Source organism: Mobula hypostoma, chromosome 2 (assembly GCF_963921235.1).
Source record: "Mobula hypostoma chromosome 2, sMobHyp1.1, whole genome shotgun sequence".
Lineage (NCBI taxonomy): Eukaryota > Metazoa > Chordata > Chondrichthyes > Myliobatiformes > Myliobatidae > Mobula > Mobula hypostoma.
Window position 1 is genome coordinate 25,666 of NC_086098.1, and position 21,643 is coordinate 47,308.

The 21,643-nt window shown below is 45.3% G+C and overlaps 1 protein-coding gene across 2 annotated transcripts; it reads left to right on the forward strand.

The window, feature by feature from the left end:
* The first annotated feature begins 3,102 nt into the window (after positions 1-3,102).
* LOC134337811 (gastrula zinc finger protein XlCGF26.1-like) lies at positions 3,103-10,970 on the forward strand. Of its 2 annotated transcripts, none has more exons than XM_063033076.1 (2): positions 3,103-3,133; positions 4,830-10,970. In XM_063033076.1, exon 2 carries the CDS (start codon positions 5,505-5,507, stop codon positions 7,275-7,277), a length of 1,773 nt encoding a protein of 590 aa, XP_062889146.1. In that variant the 5' UTR covers positions 3,103-3,133; positions 4,830-5,504; the 3' UTR covers positions 7,278-10,970. The 2 variants fall into 2 exon arrangements, with proteins under 2 accessions (XP_062889146.1, XP_062889138.1); XM_063033068.1 differs by having other exon boundaries at positions 3,115-3,133; positions 4,631-10,970.
* Positions 10,971-21,643: the final 10,673 nt, after the last annotated feature.

Consider the following 21,643-nt stretch of genomic DNA (forward strand, 5'->3'; position numbering starts at 1 on the left):
GTTAAAATCCCCCACAATTATCACATCACTGCCCTTCTGACAAGCCTTTCCTATTTCCAGTTGTAATTTGTAGTCCACATCCCTGCAGCTGTTTGGAGGCCTATAAATAACTGCCATCAGGGTCCTTTTACCTCTTCTATTTCTTAGCTCAACCCATAAAGATTCTGCACCTTCCGATCCTATATCACCTCTTTCTAATGATTTAATATCATTTCTTACCAATAAAGCCACGCCTCCCCCTCTGCCTACCTTCCTATCCTTCCGATACACCATGTATCCTTGGACGTTCAGTTCCCAGAGACATGATCAGGTCTCAGTGATGGCCACAATATCATACCTGCCAATCTGTAGCTGTACGACAAGATTATCCTCCTTATTCCTTATGCTGCGTGCATTTAAGTATAACACCTTAAAACCAGTATTTGATACTTTTCACTTTGATTTCACTGCAACTTTATTGCACTGCAACTCATCCCAATGGCTACAAATTTGCCCCATCACCTGCCTGTCTTTCCTGACATCTTTACTGCTCACTATCTTAGATTTATTTCTGTTTTCCCCTTCCTCCGCTCTGTCATTCCGGTTCCCATCCCCCTGCCAAATTAGTTTAAACCCTCCCTAACAGCTCTATTAAACTTTCCCGCCAGGATATTGGTCCCCTTCAGGTTCAGGTGTAACCTGTCCTTTTTGAACAGGTCATACTTCCCTCAGAAGAGATCCCGATTATCCAAGAATCTGAAGCCCTGCCCCCTACACCAGTCTCTCAGCCATGCATTCATCTGCCTGATCCTACTATTCTTGCCCTCGCTAGCACGTGGCACAGGTAGCAATCCCGAGATTACTACCCTGGAGGTCCTGCTTCTCAGCTTCCTTCCTAACTCCTGGAAATCTCTCTTCAGGACCTCCTCCTTTGTCCTATCTATGTCATTGGTACCAACATGTACCAAGACAACTGGCTGCTCACCCTCCCCCTTCAGAATATTCAGGACCCGATCCGAGACATCCCATACCCTGGCACCTGGGAGGCAACACACCATGCGGGTATCTCTATCAGGCTCACAGAATCTCCTGTCCGTTCCCCTGACTATGGAATCCCCTATGACTACCGCATTTCTCTTCTCCCTCCTTCCCTCCTGCACAACAGCGCCAGGCTCAGTGCCTGAGACCCGGTCACCGTGGGCGTCCCCTGTCAGGTCATCCCCCTCAACAGCATTCAGAACAAGATATTTGTTGCTGAGGGGGACAGCCACAGGTGTGCTCTCCACTATCCGGGCATTTCCCTTCCCTCTCTTGACAGTGACCCAGTTTTCTGACCCCTGTAGCCTAGGGATGACTACCTCCCTGCAGCTCCTGTCTATCACCTCTTCACTTTCCCTAACAAGCAGTAGGTCATCAAGCTGCAGCTCCAGATCCCTAACACGGTCTCTGAGGAGCTGCATCTCAGTGCACCTGGTGCAGATGTGGCCATCAGGGAGGCTGGAGGTCTCCCAGGATTCCCATATCTGACACCCTGAACAAACCACTTACCCTGCAGGCATGCTATCTAATTCTACAGGAATGAAACAGGAAAAATAAGTCTACTCACCCAATTACCTCGCCAAACAGATGAACTTTTTAAACCGTTAGCTCGTACCATTAGCTGTGAGAGCCCTGCTGTTCCTGTCTGTCCGGGCCGATTCGCGAAGGGAGAGGGGAGAAAAGAAAGAGTTGGTGCTTTGCTCTCGCCTCTTCCTGTTTACCGCCGAAGCCTGTTGAAGCCAAAGCCCTACACTCTGCTCCCACTCACTCCGCTGCCCGCTGTATAGGGTGGTCTCCTGTTTAAACTCTCCACGTGGTCCTGTTGACGTCACGCGCCTGCGCAGTCTCGCCCTTCTTGCACTCGAAGAAGTTTTTTAAAAAAACTGCCTTCCTTCAGAATTCAGCTCCAACGACGCTCTGTAGTCCCGATCCAAAAACATCTGACTTCTCCTTCTCAAACTTCTACAAATAATGCAAATAAAATAATGCATGGTTGTAAACCAGGGTATTACATCGGCAAAACACTGGAGGAACTCTATGGAGTTCTATGATCAGGCAACATCTATGGAGAGAATAAATAGTCAATGTTTCAACCCTTCATCATCCTAGAACCTGCCCGACCTGCTTTGTTCCCCGCCCCCCCCACCCCGCAACAGCACTTTGTGTGTGTTGCTCTATATTTCCAGCATGTGCAGAATCTCACGTGGTTTCTATCTGCATTTGTAAATGGGTTGCGCTTTGACATTTGGCACACAGAATGCCATTGATTTTGAATGCCACAGAGACCAGGTTACTGGCATTGAACCACTCCATAGTGCAGAAGGGAAAGAGGGAGAAGAGGGGAGTGGTAGTGATAGGGGACTCAATAGTCAGAGGAACAGACAGGAGATTCTATGGACATGAAATGAACTCCGAGATGGTATGTGCCAGTGTCAGGGACATCTCTGATTGTGTCGACAGGAAGGAGAGATGGAGTAGCCAAATGGTGCATATTGGTACCAATGACATGGGAAGGAAAAGCAAAGATGTTCTGAATAGAGAATTTGGAGAGCTAGGCAGAAAGCTGGGCATCCATTGAAAACAAAGATGCAGAGAAACTTCTTAAGCCAGAGTGTGGTGAATGTGTGGAAGTTATTTACATGGGCAGCTATGGAGGCCAGGTTGTTGGGTGTATTTAAGGCAGAGATTGATTATCCACAGCATCAAAGGTTACAGGGATAAGGCAGGGTAGTGGGGCTGAGGAGGAGAGAAAAAGGATCGGCTATGATTGAATGACGGAGCAGATTCGATGGGCCAAATGGCTCATTCTGCTCCTATGTCTTATGGTCTTATGAATATTGAGTACATTGTTTTTCTGAGTTTGTTGCGTTAAGGTAGCTGCTGAGTGTTCTACAGAGAGAGAGAAAGAAACATTTGACTGGTTTTGAGCCATGTGGCATAGGAGAACCGGTGGTTGCCGACACGTTATATGGCACCTCAGATACCCAGATACCTCCACGCTTCAGAATTCGCTGTCGGCGACCAGGCGATCAAATGCGCAGGCGTAAAGGTCGCATCGTTCCGGAAAGTCGCACATGCGCTCACTGAACGGGAAGCTTAGGAAGAACAGCAGCAGGTAGGAGCCGGGCTCCCAGTGGGGTTTCGTCGCAGCGGCGTCCTCACCGCGACTGAGTGACAATTGCTCTGAGTTCCGAACACATCGTGGCCCCACAAAACCCAGGCAGTCCGATCCTGCCCCTCTCCCGTAGCCCAAGATTCGGCCTCGGGCCCCGAGGAGTTTTCTAGTTTTGATCGCATTGGCGCTATTTCCGCTGGGCATGCGCATCACTGGGTCGCACGATCGTGGGAGTTTCTGGGTAAAGAGGCAGCCATGGGTGACATTACTAGCACTTCCCCGCCATCCCGAGCTGCTTTGGAAGCGCAGGCGCAGGGAATGGGAGCGGATGGATCTCCCAGACACTGCCAAGCTCCAACTCTCTAAATCCAAGAACTAGGAACTCTACCAAAAATATAGTTTCCAGTTAATCTCGGATGAAGAGTCTATTTTCTAGTGTTTGAAAATATCAAGTAGCAGAACAAGATCCTTTCTTCAGCTTTAGTTCTTGAGAAAATACCTTTGTTCTACCTCCTTTTGTTCTGGACCTTTCTACCCATGAAAACTTGTTTTGTACCATTCTCTCTGGGTACATAATGATATCAAACTCCTTTGTCCTGGATAAAAAGTGACTTGTAGCTTCCACATACAAAATTGGCACACTCCAATGAGAAAGACGACTGCCCTCCCCTTCATGTTTATTGGCGTTGCCATTGTTGAGTTCACCAATGTCAATCACCTGGGGGGAGGGGATCAGAGTGATTAAAAAATCCCCTGGATCAGACGTAATAATAAGTGATCTTGGTAGCACTGTGGGACATGACCAGAATTGGAAATAATGCTGAAGGAGAGAGACCAACTGAGCCTAGTCACAGATTGATGAAGGGCAGAAATGGCCCCTTCTGATACGACACACACAAAATGCTCAGTAGGTCATGCAGCATTTAGGGAAAAGTTGATTTTTTTGGGCCGAAACCTTTCGGCAGAACTTGAGAAGAAAAATGAGTAGTTTTTTTTCTCCAGTCCTGCTGAAGGGTTTTGGCCCAAAACGTTGACTGTACGCTTTTCTTAGATGCTGCCTGGCCTGCTGAGTTCCTCTAGCATTTTCTGTGGCTCGGATTTCTAGCATCTGCAGATTTTTTCTTTGTTTGCCCTTCTGATGCAGATAGGAACACAGTCAGAGAATTTGATGGTTATTCAGAATGTGTAATCCGTGCCCAGTTAGAGGATGAGAAGTTCCTCCAATTTGAGTTGAACACTGTAAAATGTGATATCAGAGCTCACCACAGACTAAAATCTCACCTGAAATCTCACCCACTGCCTGAATTAGTGGTGGAGGCAGATACACTAGTGAAGTTTAAGAGACTACTAGACTGGTATATGGAGGAATCTAAGGTGGGGGCTTGTATGGGAGGCAGGGTTTGTGGGCCGAAGGGCCTGTACTGTGCTGTACTATTCTATGTTCTATGTTAAATATTGTCCTTCAGCTATTGATGTCTTTTGTAAATATTTTTACAGGCTAGAAGCGGCAGAAAATTTGTGTATGGGAATCTCAAACACATTAGTTTTGCTGTTGCTGTCCAGATATTTAAGAAGTGACCATATAAATGCTTTGCAACAGCAATATATCTGTGTTGATATTTGAAGATGAAGATATATCTCATCTTAGCGGAAAACGTATTTTGTGTCTGAAATGAATTTTTCTGTTCTTACTCAGTGTAATCCACTGGAACCAGGGAGCTGAGAAGACACCAACATTTATTCACTAGAGATCAGATCTTCAACTGCATTCATTGTGCAAGGGACATCTGACTTTCTGAATTGCCGGAGAATTGATCGCAGTTAGATACCATTCTCCTTTAGTCATAGCCTACCCGCTCTGTGTGTGGGAGCGGATCTACTCAGTCATCCAGCCTGAAGATATATCAGCGGATTCACGCCATAGTGAGATGTTCCACTTGTTCTGACTGTGGGAAATGACTAATTTTGTCATCGAAGCTAAAAGTTTATCAGAAAATTCACCAGTGAGACGACATTGACTTGGTCAGATTGTGGGAAGAGACTCAGTCACTTGTCCCACAGCAGACTCTGTTCTGGAATGTGGTAAGAACTTCACTCAGTCATCTAATCAGCTAACACACAAGTGAGTTCACACTCGGTAGAGTATATCTGCTCTAAATGTGGGAAGAGAGTCACTCAGTCATCTCATCTACTGACACACCAGTCAGTTCACACTGAGGAGAGGCCATCCACCTGCTAAGACTGGATAGGCATTCACAAAATCATCCAACCTACTGAGCTCACACGAGAGGCCATTCATCTGCGTTGTGTGTGGAAAGGAATTCACTCAGTCATCTGAACTATTGGCAACCAGACAATTTGTACTGGGGAGATGCTGTTCACCTGCTCTGAATGTGGGAAGGCATTCACACACTCATCCACCCTACAGAGACACCAACGAGTTCACACTGGAGAGAAGCCATTCACCTGCTCTGAATGTGGGAAAGGGTTCACTCAGTCATCCACCCTTGTGTTGCACTACCGAGTTCATACTGGGGAGAGACCGTTCACCTGCTCTGAATGCGGGAAAGGATTTGCTCGGTCATTTCAACTGAAGGAACATCAGCGGGTACACACTGGAGAGAGGCCATTCACCTGCTCAGACTGTGGGAAGAAATTCACTCGGTCATCTGACTTGAAAGAACATCAGCGAGTACACACTGGAGAGAGGCCGTTCAGTTGCTCAGTTTGTGGGAAGGGATTCACTCGGTCATCTCACCTATTGGCACACCAGACAGCTCACAGTGGAGAGATGCCATTCATCTGCTTTGAATGTGGGAAGGGATTCACTCAGTCATCTCAACTGAATGAACATCAGCGAATTCACACTGGGGAGAAACCATTCACCTGCTCAGACTGTGGGAAGGGATTCACTCAGTCATCTTACTTAAAAATACATCAGCGAGTTCACACTGGAGAGAGGCCATTCACCTGCTCTGACTGTGGGAAGGGATTCACTCGGTCATCTCAACTGAATGAACATCAGCGAGTTCACACCGGGGAGAAACCGTTCTTCTGCTCAGAATGTGGGAAGCAATTCACTCGGTCATCTGACTTGAAAGTACATCAACGAATACACACTGGGGAGAGGCCGTTCACTTGCTCAGACTGTGGGAAGGGATTTACTCAGTCATCCACTCTACAGAGGCACCAGCGAGTTCACACTGGGGAGAAACCATTCACCTGCTCAGACTGTGGGAAGGGATTCACTCAGTCATCTCAACTGAATGAACATCAGCGAATTCACACTGGGGAGAAACCATTCACCTGCTTGGACTGTGGGAAGGGATTCACTCGGTCATCTCAACTGAATGAACATCAGCGAGTTCACACTGGGGTGAAACTTTTCATCTGCCCAGACTGTGGGAAGGAATTCATTCGGACATCTGACTTGAAAGTACATCAGCGAGTTCACACTGGGGAGAGGCCATTTACCTGCTCTGAATGTGGGAAGGCATTCACACATTCATCCACACTACAGAGACACCAGCGAGTTCACACCGGCGAGAAACCATTCACCTGTTCAGACTGTGGGAAGGGATTCACTCAATCATCTCAACGGAATGAACATCAGCGGGTACACACTGGAGAGAGGCCGTTCATCTGCTCAGACTGTGGGAAGGAATTCACTCGGTCATCTGACTTGAGAGTACATTTGCGAGTTCACACCGGGGAGAAACCGTTCACTTGTTCAGACTGTGGGAAGGAATTCAGTCGGTCATCTGACTTGAAAGTACATCAGCGAGTACACACTGGAGAGAGGCCGTTCACCTGCTCAGAGTGTGGGAAGGGATTCACTCGGTCATCTCTACTGAAGGAACATCAGCGAATACACACTGGAGAGAGGCCGTTCACTTGCTCTGAATGTGGGAAGGGATTCACTCAATTAGTCCACTTACAGATACATCACTGGGTTCACACTGGGGAGAGGCCGTTCACCTGCACTGTATGTGGGAAGGGATTCACTCAGTCATCCACCCTTGTGTCACACTATCGAGTTCACACTGGAGAGAAACCATTTACTTGCTCTGAATGCGGGAAGAGATTCACTCAATCATCCAAACTTGTGTCACACTACCGAGTACACACTGGTGAAAAAGATTAAATAAGTTGCATGCTGGATATTTAATCCAGAGGCAAGTTCAAAGGTGACTTGTTGTCGAACTCTGCCATTATAGCTGGTACTCATCATACCCAGTTCTGCACCCTGGTCACTGGGTACAGGAGTGTTTCTTCTGCTGATGTTCACCTTTTATTCAAAGATTCAAAGTGCATTTATTGTCAAAGAACATATAAATAATACAACCTTCAATTTTGTTTGCTTCAGGCAGTCGCAAAGCAAGAAACCTGAAAGAACCAAATTTAAAAAAAAAATAAGACCAAGGCCCCAGTGCCCACAGAGAAAGAGAAAAAAAGCACAAAACAAATCATGCAACAACAATAGCATTCCGAACCAAACTGAGTCCTTGGATCCAAATCCCCAGAGCAGCCTGGAACTGGCCCAAAGCCTTGGTATTCAGTTCATCATATTAGCAGGGCAAATCGTTGCAAAGGTCACAGACATGAAGCACAGCAGCCGGGGGCAGTCTCACAGCCTTGGCATCATGGAGAGAGGAGCCCCCAGACTATCTGGACCAGCGTTTAAATTGTCCAAACCTCGCACGATGGACCTAGCCCTGCTGTGGTGATCCACTTCAGGCTTAGATTTCATAGGACTGGAGTTTAATCTGGACTGGATCTGTGAGAAATAAATCACAGAACATAGAAGATAGAAATCTAAAGCACATTACAGGCCCTTCAGCCCACAATGCTGTGCTGAACATGTACTTTAGAAATTACCTAGGGTTACTCATACCCCTCTATTTTTCTAAGCTCCATGTACCTATCCAAGAGTCTCTTAAAGACCCTATTGTATCCGCCTCCATCACCGATGCCGGCCGCCCATTCCACGCACTCACCACTGTTTAAAAAAACTTACCCTGACATCTCCTCTGTACCTGCTTCCAAGCACCTTAAAACTGTGCCGTCTCATGTTAGCCATTTCAGCCCTGGGAAAAAAGCCTCTTGACTATCCACACGATCAATGCCTTTCATCATCTTATACACCTCTATCAAGACACCTCTCATCCTCCGTCATTGCAAGGAGAAAAGGCTAAGTTCACTCAACCTATTCTCATAAGGCATGCTCCCCAATCCTTGTAAATCTCCTCTGCACCCTTTCTATGGTTTCCACATCCTTCCTGTAGTGAGGTGACCAGAACTGAGCACGGAATTTCAAGTGGGGTCTGACCAGGGTCCTATATAGCTGTAACATTACCTCTCGGCTCTTGAACTCAATCCCACAGTTGATGAAGACCAATACACTGTATGCCTTCTTAACCACACAGTCAACCTGCACAGCAAGCTTTGAGTTTCCTATGGACTCGGACCCCAAGATCCCTCTGGTCCTTCACACTGCCAAGTCTTACCATTAATATTATATTCTGCCATCATATTTGACCTACCACAATAGACTACCTCACACTTACCTGGGTTGAACTCCATCTGCCACTTCTCAACCCAGTTTTGCATCCTATTGATGTCCCACTGTATCCTCTGACAGCCTTCCACACTATCCACAACACCCCCAACCTTTGTGTCATCAGCAAACTTTCTAACCCATCCCTCCACTTCCTCATCCAGGTGATTTATAAAAATTATGAAGAGTAAGGATCCCAGAACAGATCCCTGAGGCACACCACTGGTCACTGACCTCCATGCAGAATATGACCCCTCTGTAACCACTGTTTGCCTTCTGTGGGCAAGCCAGTTCTGGATCCATAAGACAAAGTTCCCTTGTATCACATGCCTCCTTACTTTCTCAATAAGCCTTGCATGGGGTACCTTATCAAATGCCTTGCTGAAATCCATATACACTACATCTACTGCTCGAATGAATGTGTTTAGTCACATCCTCAAAAAATTCATTCAGGCTCGTAAGGCACAAACTGCCTTTGACAAAGCCATGCTGACTATTCCTAATCATATTTTGCCTCACCAAATGTTCATAAATCCTGCCTCTCAGGATCTTCTCCATCAACTTACCAACCACTGAAGTAAGACTCACTGGTCTTTCATTTCCTTGGCTATCTCTACTCCCTTTCTTGAATAAGAGAATGACATCTGCAACCCTCCAATCCTCTGGAACTTCTCCCATCCCCATTGATGATGCAAAGGTCATTGCCAGAGGCTCAGCAATCTCCTCCCTCACCTTCCACAGTAGCCTGGAGTATATCTCGTCCTGTCCCAGTGACTTATCCAACTTGATGCTTTCCAAAAACTCCAGTACATCCTCTTTCTTAATGTCTATATGCTCAAGCTTTTCAGTCTGCTATAAGTCATCCCTACAATCGCCAAGGTCCTTTTCTGTAGTGAATACTGAAGCAAAGTATTCATTAAGTACCTCTGTTACCTCATCCGGATCCATACGCACTTTTACACTGCCACACTTGATTGGTCCAATTCTCTCACGTCTTATCCTCTTGCTCTTCACATACTTGTAGAATGCCTTGGGGTTTTCTTTAATCCTGCTCGCCAAGACCTTCTCATGGCCCCTTCTGACACTCTTAGTTTCATTCCTAAGCTCCTTCCTGCTAGCCTTATAATTTTTTAGATCTCTATCATCCCCAATTTTTTGAACCTTTCGTAAGATTTTTTTGTCTCTCAAATCTCTTGGCCAAGGACGAATGACATTGGTTGTTAACTTTCTTTATTCCTTGTTCAATTCAACATTACATACATTTCTACTGCTTCTAAAGGGTTGTGGGTTTCAAGCTGGGTTGTTAAAATACATCACTCTCCTCTAAAGTCTTAAAGCTAAATGGGGACCAGTGGAGCAGGGTCAGAAGCCAGAGACACATTAGCACTTCGCAGAGTTTGGGGCTCTGGACAGTGGTAATTGAAAAAGCATATGAGGAGCAAGGAAACGATAGGGTCTTTTCAGAGACTCCTGGATAGGTACATGGAGCTTAGAAAAATAGAGGGCTATGGGTAACCCTAGGTAATTTCTAAGGTAAGGACATGTTCAGCACAGCTTTGTGGGCTGAAGGGCCTGTATGGTGCTGTAGCTTTTCTATGTTTCTATGAAACAAAACTGGTGGGGGGGGGAGGGGTTGATGACGAATGACAGAGTAGCAAGATATGGAAGCTACTAGCAAGATAGGCAAAAAAGTTGAATTTGACTGTTGACACACACTGCCTGTTGACATTAAGTATATTACTTGTGCCTGCTTGCTGTGTTAATGACTGCTGAGTTCTGAAAAATATTGACTGGATTGTTGCCATTTGGGTAAACACTTTCAGTGGCACTGTTCTTACCCAGAAACCTTTGTGTCACAATGTGTTATTACTGTGAATTGAGCATGCAGGTGCTGAGAGTCTTGGATCCAACTGCTTAATTTTAATTGTCAATTTCTTTGCAGTTTAACAATTAATTATCTGCTATATATTTTGTAGCCTTTGTTTGCAAAACAGTTTAATATGCCTCTAGTGCTATATGAAGTAGAATTCTGGAGCTTCTTTGACTTCATTAATTGAATAAGTGTTTTTGCTTTTGATTAATTTTTACTGTAGTGTTCACTAAGTACTTTTTAATTGGATTATTGTTATCTCTGGATTTAAATGGATCTTTTCTTATCTTTTGGTAGAAAAGTGGCTGTTTTATGCTCAGCACCATCTTTAATTCCTTTTTTCTTCATGTAATAGACCCTGCCACTGTTCTGTTCCTGTTCTGACAATCTTTTAATAAAATGATTGTGAAGCAACAAATTTAATGCCTCACTTCTGACTTTTAAAAGAACCTTGATTTAAACACCAAAGTTCATCAATTGGCGTAGTGGGCAGGAATTAGAGCTTGGAACAATCCAGAAAAGTAGTAATGACTTTAATGTCCATGTAGAAATTAGATGGCAGAGGGGAAGAAGCTGTTCCTGAATAGCTGAGTGTGCGCCTTCAGACTTCCATACCTCCTTCCTAATGGTAACGATGTGAAGAGGGCATGCCCTGGGTGTTGCAGATCCTTAACGACAGGCCACCACCTTGAAAATGTCTTGGATACTATGGAGGCTGTTACACTTGATAGATAATTTAACAAGTTGCTACAGCTTATTCAGATCTTGTGCAGTAGCCGCTCACCCCACCAAACAGGCGGTGATGCAGCCAGTCAGAATGCTCTCCATGATACATTTGTAAAAGTTTTTTGAGTATTTTGGTTGGCAAACCAAATCTCTTCAAACTCCTACTGAAATATAGCTGTTGTCTTGCCTTCTTTATAGCTGCATCAATATGTTACATCCAGGTTAGGTCCTCAGAGATATTAACACCCAGGAACTAGAAACTGCACACTCTCTCCACTTCTGATCCCTCTATGAGGATTGATTATGTTCCCTCATTTTACCCTTTCTGAAGACCACAATCAGCTCTTTGGTCTTGCTGACGTTGAGTGCAAGGTTGTTGTTACAACACTCAACCAATTGGTATATCTCGCTCCTGTACACCCTTTTATCACCATCTGAAATTCTGCCAACAATGGTTGTATCATCAACATATTTATAGACGCTACTTGAACTATTCTTAGCCACACAGTCATGGGTTTAGCGAGAGTAGAGCACATCTCTGTGGAACCCCGGTGTTGATTGTTAGTGAGGTGGAGATGTTATTTCCATTCTTCACAGATTGTGGTCTTCCAGTTAGGAAGTCCAGGATCCAGTTGCAGAGGGAGGTACAGAGGCCCAGGTTCTGTACCTCTTCAATCAGGGCTATCAGAATGATGGTGTTAAATCTTGACATAGGGTTGCATGGGGAGCCATTGAGATTATGTCTGCTGTAGACCTATTGTGGCAATTGTCAAACTGCAGTGGGTCCAGGTCCATCCTGAGACAGGTGTTGATTCTAGACATGACCAACCTCTCAAAGCATTTCATTACCGTAGATGGGAGTGCTACTGGATGATAGTCGTGAAGGCTGCTCTTCTTGGGCACTGGTATAATTGTTGCCCATTTGAAGCAGGTGGGAACTTCTGACTGTAGCAGTGAGAGACTGAAAATGTCTTTGAATACTGCCAGTTAGCTGGCACAGGTTTTTGGAGCCTTACCAGGTACTCCATTGGGCCCTGCTGCCTTTTGGTTTGGGAATGTGCAGTGTTTTCGTAGGCACACACTCATCCACACAGGTTTTAATGAAGTCGGTGACAACTATGGCATACTCATCCAGGCTCGAAGATGACTCCCTGAACACAGTCCAGTCCACTGATTAAAGCAGTTCTATCAGCGCTCCTGTGCCTCCCTGGTCCATACATTCTTGGTCCACACTTCTAGTGCTGCAGGCTTCAGTCTCCGCCTATACTCAGGGAATAGAATTACAGTCAGGTGATCAGACTTTACAAAGAGTGGGCATGGAATAGGATGTTAGGTACACTTGAACTTAGTGCAATTGTGGTTCAGTGTGTTATTTCCTACAGGTGACTTGTTGATAATAATTAGTGATGCATCATGTTGGCCTGGTTAAGATCCCCCAAAATGATGGGTAAGGCATCAGGATGTGCCGTTTCAAGCCCATTGATTACATCGTTCAGTTAGTCTGGAGCCTGTTTGACATTAGGCTGAGGTGGAATGTACATCGCTACCCAAAAGATTGCTGAAATCTTGCGTGGCAAGTAAATGGCTGGTACTTAATTGTGAGCTATTCCAGGTCTGATGAGCATTATCGGGATGTCACCAACAAATTAGTACACCACGAAGAATTGATCATGAGGCATTATCTCCATCTCTGCTTTTGAGAGACTTGAGCAAACTAACTGGACCTGTTGCAATTTGCCTTTCGCCACTATAGGTTGATGGCAGATGCAATCTCAGTGGCTCTCCATGCGGCTTTAAACCACCGGGACAACACAAACACCTATGTCAGGATGCTGTTCATTGACTATAGCTCAGCATTTAATACCATCATTCCCACAATCCTGATTGAGAAGTTGCAGAACCTGGGCCTCTGTACCTTCGTCTGCAATTGGATCCTTGACTGCCTAACCAGAAGACCACAATCTGTGCAGATTGTTGATAACACCTCCTCCTCGCTGATGATCAATACTGGTGCATCTCAGGTGTGTGTGCTTAGCCCACTGCTCTACTCTCTATATACCCATATCTGTGTGGCTAGGCATTGCTCAGATACTACATATGAATTTGCTGACGATACGACCATTGTTGGTAGAATCTCAGGTGGTGACAAGAGGGCATATAGGAGTGAGATATGCCAACTAGTGGAGTCGTGCCGCAGCAACAACTTGGCACTTAACATCAGTAAGATGAAAGAGCGGATTGTGGACTTCTGGAAGGGTAAGACGAAGGAACTCATAGAGGGATCAGAAGTGGAGAGAGTGAGCAGTTTCAAGTTCCTGGGTGTCAAGATCTCTGAGGATCTAACCAGGTCCCAACATATTGATGCAGTTATAAAGAAGGCAAGACAGTGGCTATACTTTATTAGGCGTTTGAAGAGATTTGATATGTCAACAAATACACTCAAAAACCTCTGTGGATGTACCGTGGAGAGCATTCTGACGGGCTGCTTCACTGTCTGGTACGGAGGGGCTACTGCACAGGACCGAAAGAACCTGCAGAGGGTTGTAAATTTAGTCAGCTCCATCTTGGGTGCTAGCCTACAAAGTACCCAGGACATCTTCAAGGAGTAGTGTCTCAGAAAGGCAGCGTCCATTATTAAGGACCTCCAGCACCCAGGGCATGTCCTTTTCTCACTGTTACCATCAGGTAGGAGGTACAGAAGCCTGAAGGCACACACTCAGCGTTTCAGGAACAACTTCTTCCCCTCTGCCATCCGATTCCTAAATGGACATTGAACCCTTGGACACTATCTCACTTTTAAAAAATATAGGCAACATACATCAAAGTTGCTGGTGAACGCAGCAGGCCAAGCAGCATCTATAGGAAGAGGCGCAGTCGACGTTTCAGGCCGAGACCATTCGTCAGGAATGCGTTTAAAAAATATAGAGTATTTCTGTTTTTTGCACGGTTTTTTATTCAATATACGCATACTGTATAAAGTATACGGAATAAGATTTACTTATTTATTTTGTTTTATTTTTCTAATATATTATGTGTTGCATTGAACTGCTAGCAAATTTCACGTCACATGCCGTTTCTGATTCTATCTTGACGGTGTGTTGTGAATCCGTCTATTCGAATCGCTGCGTACGGCATTGAAAGGGTTAACCAACAAGGCTTGCGCATTCCTGACGTCCCTCTGATACAGCACCCTATCGCTGAGATCGTCATTTCTGTTTACCAGAGGCTGCACGTTTGCCAGCAAGATAGCTGGTAGCGGAAGTCGAAAACCTCGTTTTTTTAAAACGCACCATCGGACCAGCACGTCAACCTCTCTTTCGCCGGTGGCTTCTTAAAGGAGCAGCGTGCCGGCAACAGTCTGGTCTATTTCCGTCGGTTTTAAGAAGCGATAGATCGTTCAATCGCAGTAGAATTTCACCACTGACTGTACACATCACAGATGTATGAAAAAATTCTAAGGAACAAATCTTTGCATGAACCAAATGAACAAAACAAAAAGTAATTCAGTTGAGTCACACACAAAAAGCTGAGGAACTTGTGTTGGTGTATTGCTCTGGATTTCCTGCATCTGTCGAATCTCTTGTAGTTATCATTCGGTTGAAGTGCATTGCTCATGGCGTAGAAGCAAACTGAAACAATGTAAGAAAGCGCAGTTGCCACGTCAAGGGGAAGGTCCTCCTCCTGACAATACTGCTGGTGCTCCGCCCAGGGACACATTAGTCTCCTGAAGCAGTTTCACCATCTGAATTCCGGGGTTTTACAGCCTATATCAAACAGTCCCCTGAGACGGCTACACCACATGAACTCCGGGATCTTACAGCCTATATCAAACAGTCCTCAGAGACATAGAAAGTAGATAGAAAACATACAGCACAATACAGGCCCTTCGGCCCACAAAGCTGTGCCGAACCTGTCCCAACCTTAGAACTGCCTAGGCTTTACCTATAGCCCTCTATTTTTCTAAACTCCATGCAGACATCCAGGAGTCTCTTATTTTCTGCCTCCACCACCTACACCAGCTACACCAAGAATGCCTGGGTATTACAGCCTATATCAAACAGTCCTCTGAGACAGCTACGCCACCTGAACTTCGGGGTATTATACACAAAATGCTGGAGGAACTCAGCAGGCCAGGCAGCATCTATTGAAAAGAATACAGTTGATGATTCAGGCCAAGAACCATCGGAACTCCGGGGACACGAGGAATTCTGCAGATGCTGGAAATTCAAGCAACACACATCAAAGTTGCTGGTGAACGCAGCAGGCCAGGCAGCATCTCTAGGAAGAGGTACAGTTGACGTTTCGGGCCGAGACCCTTCATCAGGACTAACTGAAAGAAGAGCTAGTATGAGATTTGAAAGGGGGAGGGGGAGGGGGAGTGATGGAGCCAACAGCTGGACAGTTGATTGGCAAAAGGGATATGAGAGGGTCATGGGACAGGAGGCCCAGGGAGAAAGAAAAGGGGGAGGGGGGGAAACCCAGAGGATAGTCCTTACTCTTAATAGTTTCTCCTTTGGCTCCTCCCACTTCCTCCAAATTAAAGGTGTAGCTATGGGCACCCGTATGGGTCCCAGCTATGCCTGCCTTTTGGTTGGCTTTGTGGAACAATCTATGTTCCAAACCTATTCTGGTATCTGTCCCCCACTTTTCCTTCGCTACATCGACGACTGCATTGGCGCTGCTTCCTGCACGCATGCTGAGCTCGTTGACTTCATTAACTTTGCCTCCAGCTTTCACTCTGCCCTCAAGTTTACCTGGTCCATTTCCCACACCTCCCTCCCTTTTCTAGATCTTTCTGTCTCTATCTCTGGAGACAGCTTATCTACTGATATCTACTATAAGCCTACTGACTCTCACAGCTATCTGGACTATTCCTCTTCTCATCCTGTCTCTTACAAAAATGCTATCCCCTTCTCGCAATTCCTCTGTCTCCGCCGCATCTGCTCTCAGGATGAGGCTTTTCATTCCAGGATGTCCTCCTTTTTTAAAGAAAGGGGCTTCCCTTCCTCCACCATCAACTCTGCTCTCAAACGCACCTCCCCCATTTCACGCACATCTGCTCTCACTCCATCGTCCCGCCACCCCACTAGGAATAGGGATCCCCTTGTCCTCACTTACCACCCCACCAGCCTCCGGATGCAACATATTATTCTCCGTAACTTCCGCCACCTCCAACGGGATCCCACCACTAAGCACATCTTTCCCTCCCCCACCTCTGCTTTCTGCAGGGATTGCTCCCTATGCAACTCCTTTGTCCATTCGTCCAACCCATCCCTCCCACTGATCTCCCTCCTGGCACTTATCCTTGTAAGCGGAACAAGTGCTACACATGCCCTTACACCTCCTCCCTTACCACCATTCAGAGCCCCAGACAGTCCTTCCAGGTGAGGTGACATTTCACCTATGAGTCGGCTGGGGTGATATACTGCATCCGGTGCTCCCAATGTGGCCTTCTATATATTGGCGAGACCCAACGCAGACTGGGAGATCATTTCGCTGAACACCTACGCTCTGTCTGCCAGAGAAAGCAGGATCTCTCAGTGGCCACACATTTTAATTCCACGTCCCATTCCCATTCTGACATGTCTATCCACGGCCTCCTCTACTGTAAAGATGAAGCCACACTCAGGTTGGAGGAACATCACCTTATATTCCGTCTGGGTAGCCTCCAACCTGATGGCATGAACATTGACTTCTCAAACTTCCACTAATGCCCCACCTCCCCCTCGTACCCCATCCATTATTTATTTTTATACACACATTCTTTCTCTCTCTCTCCTTCTTCTCCCTCTGTCCCTCTGACTATACCCCTTGCCCATCCTCTGGGTTTCCCCTCCCTTGTCTTTCTCCCCTGGCCTCCTGTCCCATGATCCTCTCATATCCCCTTTGCCAATCACCTGTCCAGCTCTTGGCTCCATTCCTCCCCCTCCTGTCTTCTCCTATCATTTTGGATCTCCCCCTCCCTCTCCCACTTTCAAATCTTTTACTAACTCTTCCTTCAGTTAGTCCTGACAAAGGGTCTCAGCTCGAAACGTCGACTGTAGCTCTTCCTAGAGATGCTGCCTGGCCTGCTGCGTTCACCAGCAACTTTGATGTGTGTTGCTTGAATTTCCAGCATCTGCAGAATTCCTGTTGTTTGAGGATTTCTAATGACTGTAGAAACCCCAATCAAGAATGGACAACCAGTGCAAGAACCAATGGATGTCATACACTGTCATCAGAAGTTGCTGTATTAAAATGTAAAAGTCACTCCAAAATGACTGCAGTCAAAGGCTATGGAAATGCATTCATGGATGAATCTGCAAAAAAGGCATTTTGGGAAGAAGTAGAGGAAATAAAAGATGTAACAGGAATGTATATCTTGAACCCAACAACTGGAATTATATAAACAAAGTTGAACTCTGTATCACAGATGAACAAACAAAATTACCTAGCAGAAGTACATTCCATGGGACACACTGGAATGCAAAAGATGATCGACATCCTCCTAATGGTGGTGGAATCCAAAGTTCAGGGTATAAATAGAGTCATACAAAAGTACAGGACAGAAACAGGCCCTAAGTTCCTTAGGGCCATGACTTCAATGATGTCCAACCGCCTTAGGGGCTCCACTCTGGATTTGCTGTCTGGGTTTACTCCCATAGCCTTCGTTTCTCCTTAGGCTGCCAACAAGGCAATGGGGCTATTTACCCATAGCTGAGGATCTGATTTACAAGCAGCAGGACGTGAACACCCGCAGGTGGACTTGTATACTATGAGTGCAGGGGTCAGACCTCCTCCCTGTCCTCTGTAGTTCAGTTTGATTCTGAAAGGAGTTCAGTTTCTGAGTGTCGTTAGCAAAGAGGCACTACATGAAGTTTGCTGTTGGAGAGGCTATACATCAGGAGTAAAAGTCTTTACATTACATCTGTCTAAATGTGCAATGGGATCTTATGTTGAAGTGACCAAGACTTCACACAATACTCCAAATTAGGCCTCACCATCGTCTTATACAACTTCAACATAAAATCCCATCTCCTGTACTCAATACATTGATTTACAAAGGCCAAAGTGGCAAAAGCTTTCTTTACGATCCTATCTACCTGTGCGCCACTTTCAATGAATTATGTACCAGTATTTCCAGATCCCTTTGTTTTACCACACTCCTCAGTCTCCTACCATCTGTTAGGGCACGTTAGGTAGTGAGAATGGCTCCAGGGCTGTGTTTTGTACCAGATAACCTTCAGCTCATACGAGAGGAGGAGGAGGTGATAGATAGGAGCTACGGGGAGGTAGTCACCCCAAGGTTGCAGGAGACAGGTAATTCGGTGACTGTCAGGAAAAGGGAGGGAAATACACATCCAGTGCAGAGTATCTCTGTGGCCATTCCCCTCAATAATAAGTAATGTTGAGGGGGACGACCTACTGGAGCGGAGCTGCAATGACTGGGTCTCTGGCACGGAGTCTGGTGCTGTAGCTCAGAAGAGCAAAAGGTGAAGTGGTGATAGGAGATTCCATAGTCGGAGGAACAGAGATGAGATTATGTGGGTGTGATGGAGATATCCGGATGGTATGTTGCCTCTCTGCTGCCAGGGTCAGGGATGTCTTGGATTGGGTCCATGGCATTCTAAAGGGAGAGGGTGAGCAGCAAGAAATCTTGGAACATACGGGTACCAATAACATGGACAGAAAAGGTGAGGAGCTCCTGAAGAGAGATTTTAAGGAGTTAGGTAGAAAGTTGAGAAACAAGGCCTCCAGTGTAGTAATCTCTGGATTGCTGCCCATGCCATGTGCCAGTGAAGGTAAGAATAGGGCAAATTGGCAGCTGAATGCATGGCTGAGGAACCGGTGCAAGGAGAAGGGGTTCAGATTCATGGACCATTGGGATCTTTTCTGGGGAAGGTACGACCTGTACAAAAGGTATGGGTTACACCTAAACCCAAGAGGTGCCAATATCCTTGCGGGCAGGTTTGCTAGATTTGTTCAGGAACGTTTAAACTAATTTGGCAGGGGGATGGAAACTGGAGTGATAGTGCTGAGGATGAGGTAGTAGGTTTATAAATAGAGGCAGTGTATATTGAAAATGCAAGCAAGGAGAGGCTGATGATGGGCCAAAACTTGTGGTCGACAGGATGAGTTGCAATGTAAAAGGGGAATAAAATTGAAAAGAGTGAATACAGGACTGAAGGTTTTATATTGGAATGCACGCAGTATACAAAATAAAGCAGATGAATTCGGTAGCACATTTATAGATTGGCATGTATGATGTTGCAGGCATCACTGAATCAGGACTGAAAGAAGATTATAACTGGGAGATAAATGTCCAAGGACACACATTGTATTGAAAGGTCAGACAGGTAGGCAGAGGGGTGGCATGGCTCTGTGGTAAAAAATAAAATTAAATCATTAGAAAGTGGTGACATAGGGACAGAAAGTATTGAGTCATTGTGGGTAGGGCTAAGGAACTGCAAGGGTAAAAAGACCCTGATGGAGTTGCATTCAGACACCCAAACAGTAGTAAGAATGTGGCCTACAAATTACAATGAGAAATAGAAAATGCATGTCAAAAGGGCAATGTGACAATAGTCATGGGGAAATTTCAAAATACAGGTAGATCGAGAAAATCAGGTTAGTGCTGAATCCTATAGGAGGGATTTCCAGAATGCCTACGAGATGGCCTTTTTAGAGCAGCTCATGGTTGAGCTCACTAAGGTAGATTAAAGGAACCCTGAAGGAAGAGTGATCATAATATAATAGAATTTACCCTGCAATTTTTAAGGAGAAGCTAAAGTCAGATGTATCAGTATTACAGCAGACTAAAGGGAATTACAGAGGCATGAAAGAGGAACTGGCCAAAATTGTTTGGAAAAGAACACTGGCAGGATGATGATAGAGCAACAATGGCTGCAATTTCTGGAAGCAATTCAGAAGGAGCAGGATATTGAATTGAATTAATTTTATTTCTTACATCCTTAACATACACGAGGAGTAAAAATCTTTACCTTGTGTCTCCATCTAAATGTGAAATGTGCAATCAGTAATTTTTAATAAATAGAACAGTTAATGTAACATAAAAATATACTCAAATCAGCGTGAGTTAATCAGTCTGATGGCTTGGTGGAAGAAGTTGTCCCGGAGCCTGTTGGTCCTGGCTTTTAGGCTGCGGTACCATTTCCTGGATGGTAGCAGCTGGAATAGATTTTGGTTGGGGTGACTCAGGTCCCCAATGATCCTATGGGCCCTTTTTTCACACCTGTCTTTGTAAATGTCCTGAATCATGGGAAGTTCACAACTGCAGATGCACTGGGCTGTCCGCACTACTCTCTGCAGAATCCTGCGATTAAGGGAGGCATCGCAAAGCGGAAGAAATATTCTAAAGGCAAGATGACACAACCATGGTTAATAAGGTAAGCCAAAGACAACATAAAAACCAAAGAGAGGGCCTATAATAGAGCAAAAATCAGTGGGAAATGAGAGGATTGGGAAGCTTAAAATTTGGCTGGAGGCGAGGATGCCATCTATTCTCAAGTCTATGTTCCAAGTGTCTCTAGTCTCCATTCCGAGTTTCTCTAGTCCACATTCCTAGTTCACATACTGAGCTTCTCTAGTCTATGTTCAAGGTTTTTCCATGGTTCTCAAGGTCAACAAGGTTTGCCAGATATCCCATCACCTTCAAAGTTTCTGAGGTTTATTCAATGTTCCTCCATTTTATTCTAAGTTATATTCAATTTTCATGCATTTTATTCCATGTTTTTGAGTTTTATTCCATGTTTCTGACTTGTATTCAATGATTCCAAGTTTTATTCAATGTTTCTTAGGTTTATTGCCAGTGCACACCGGATGATAAGTTTCCATGAGGACCCCCCTCATTCTTCTATACTCAGTACAGGCTCAGAGCCATCAAATGCTCTTCATGTGACAACTCTGTCATTCCCAGAATCATTTTAGTGAACCTCCTCTGGACTCTCTCCAATGTTAGAACTTCTTTTCTTAGCTAAGGCGCCAGTGATCCTTGGCAATGCTCTTCTAGAAAATTGCAATGTTCTTTAGAAACTACTTCTAGATATTTGGCTGCATCACTGAGTCATGGCTGGAAGAAGATATAGCTCGGAGCTTAATATCCAAGGAACACATTGTAGCAAAAGACCATAAGAGTTGAAGTAAACAACTCCCATTAAAGTCTTTTTACCCTTGCAGTTCCTTAGCCCCATCCACAATGATTCACCACCCTCTGACCCAATGTCACCTCTTTCTAATGATTTGATTTCACTTTTACCAACAGAGCCATGCTGTCTCCTCTATCTTTCTTTCGATTCAATGCGTATCCTTGGACAATAAGCCCCCAGCTATAATCTCCCTTCAGCCTCGATTCAGTGCT

Excerpts from the sequence above, each read along its gene's own strand:
- LOC134337811 (XM_063033076.1), top strand. The coding sequence starts at position 5,505 with ATGCTGTTCACCTGCTCTGAATGTGGGAAGGCATTCACACACTCATCC.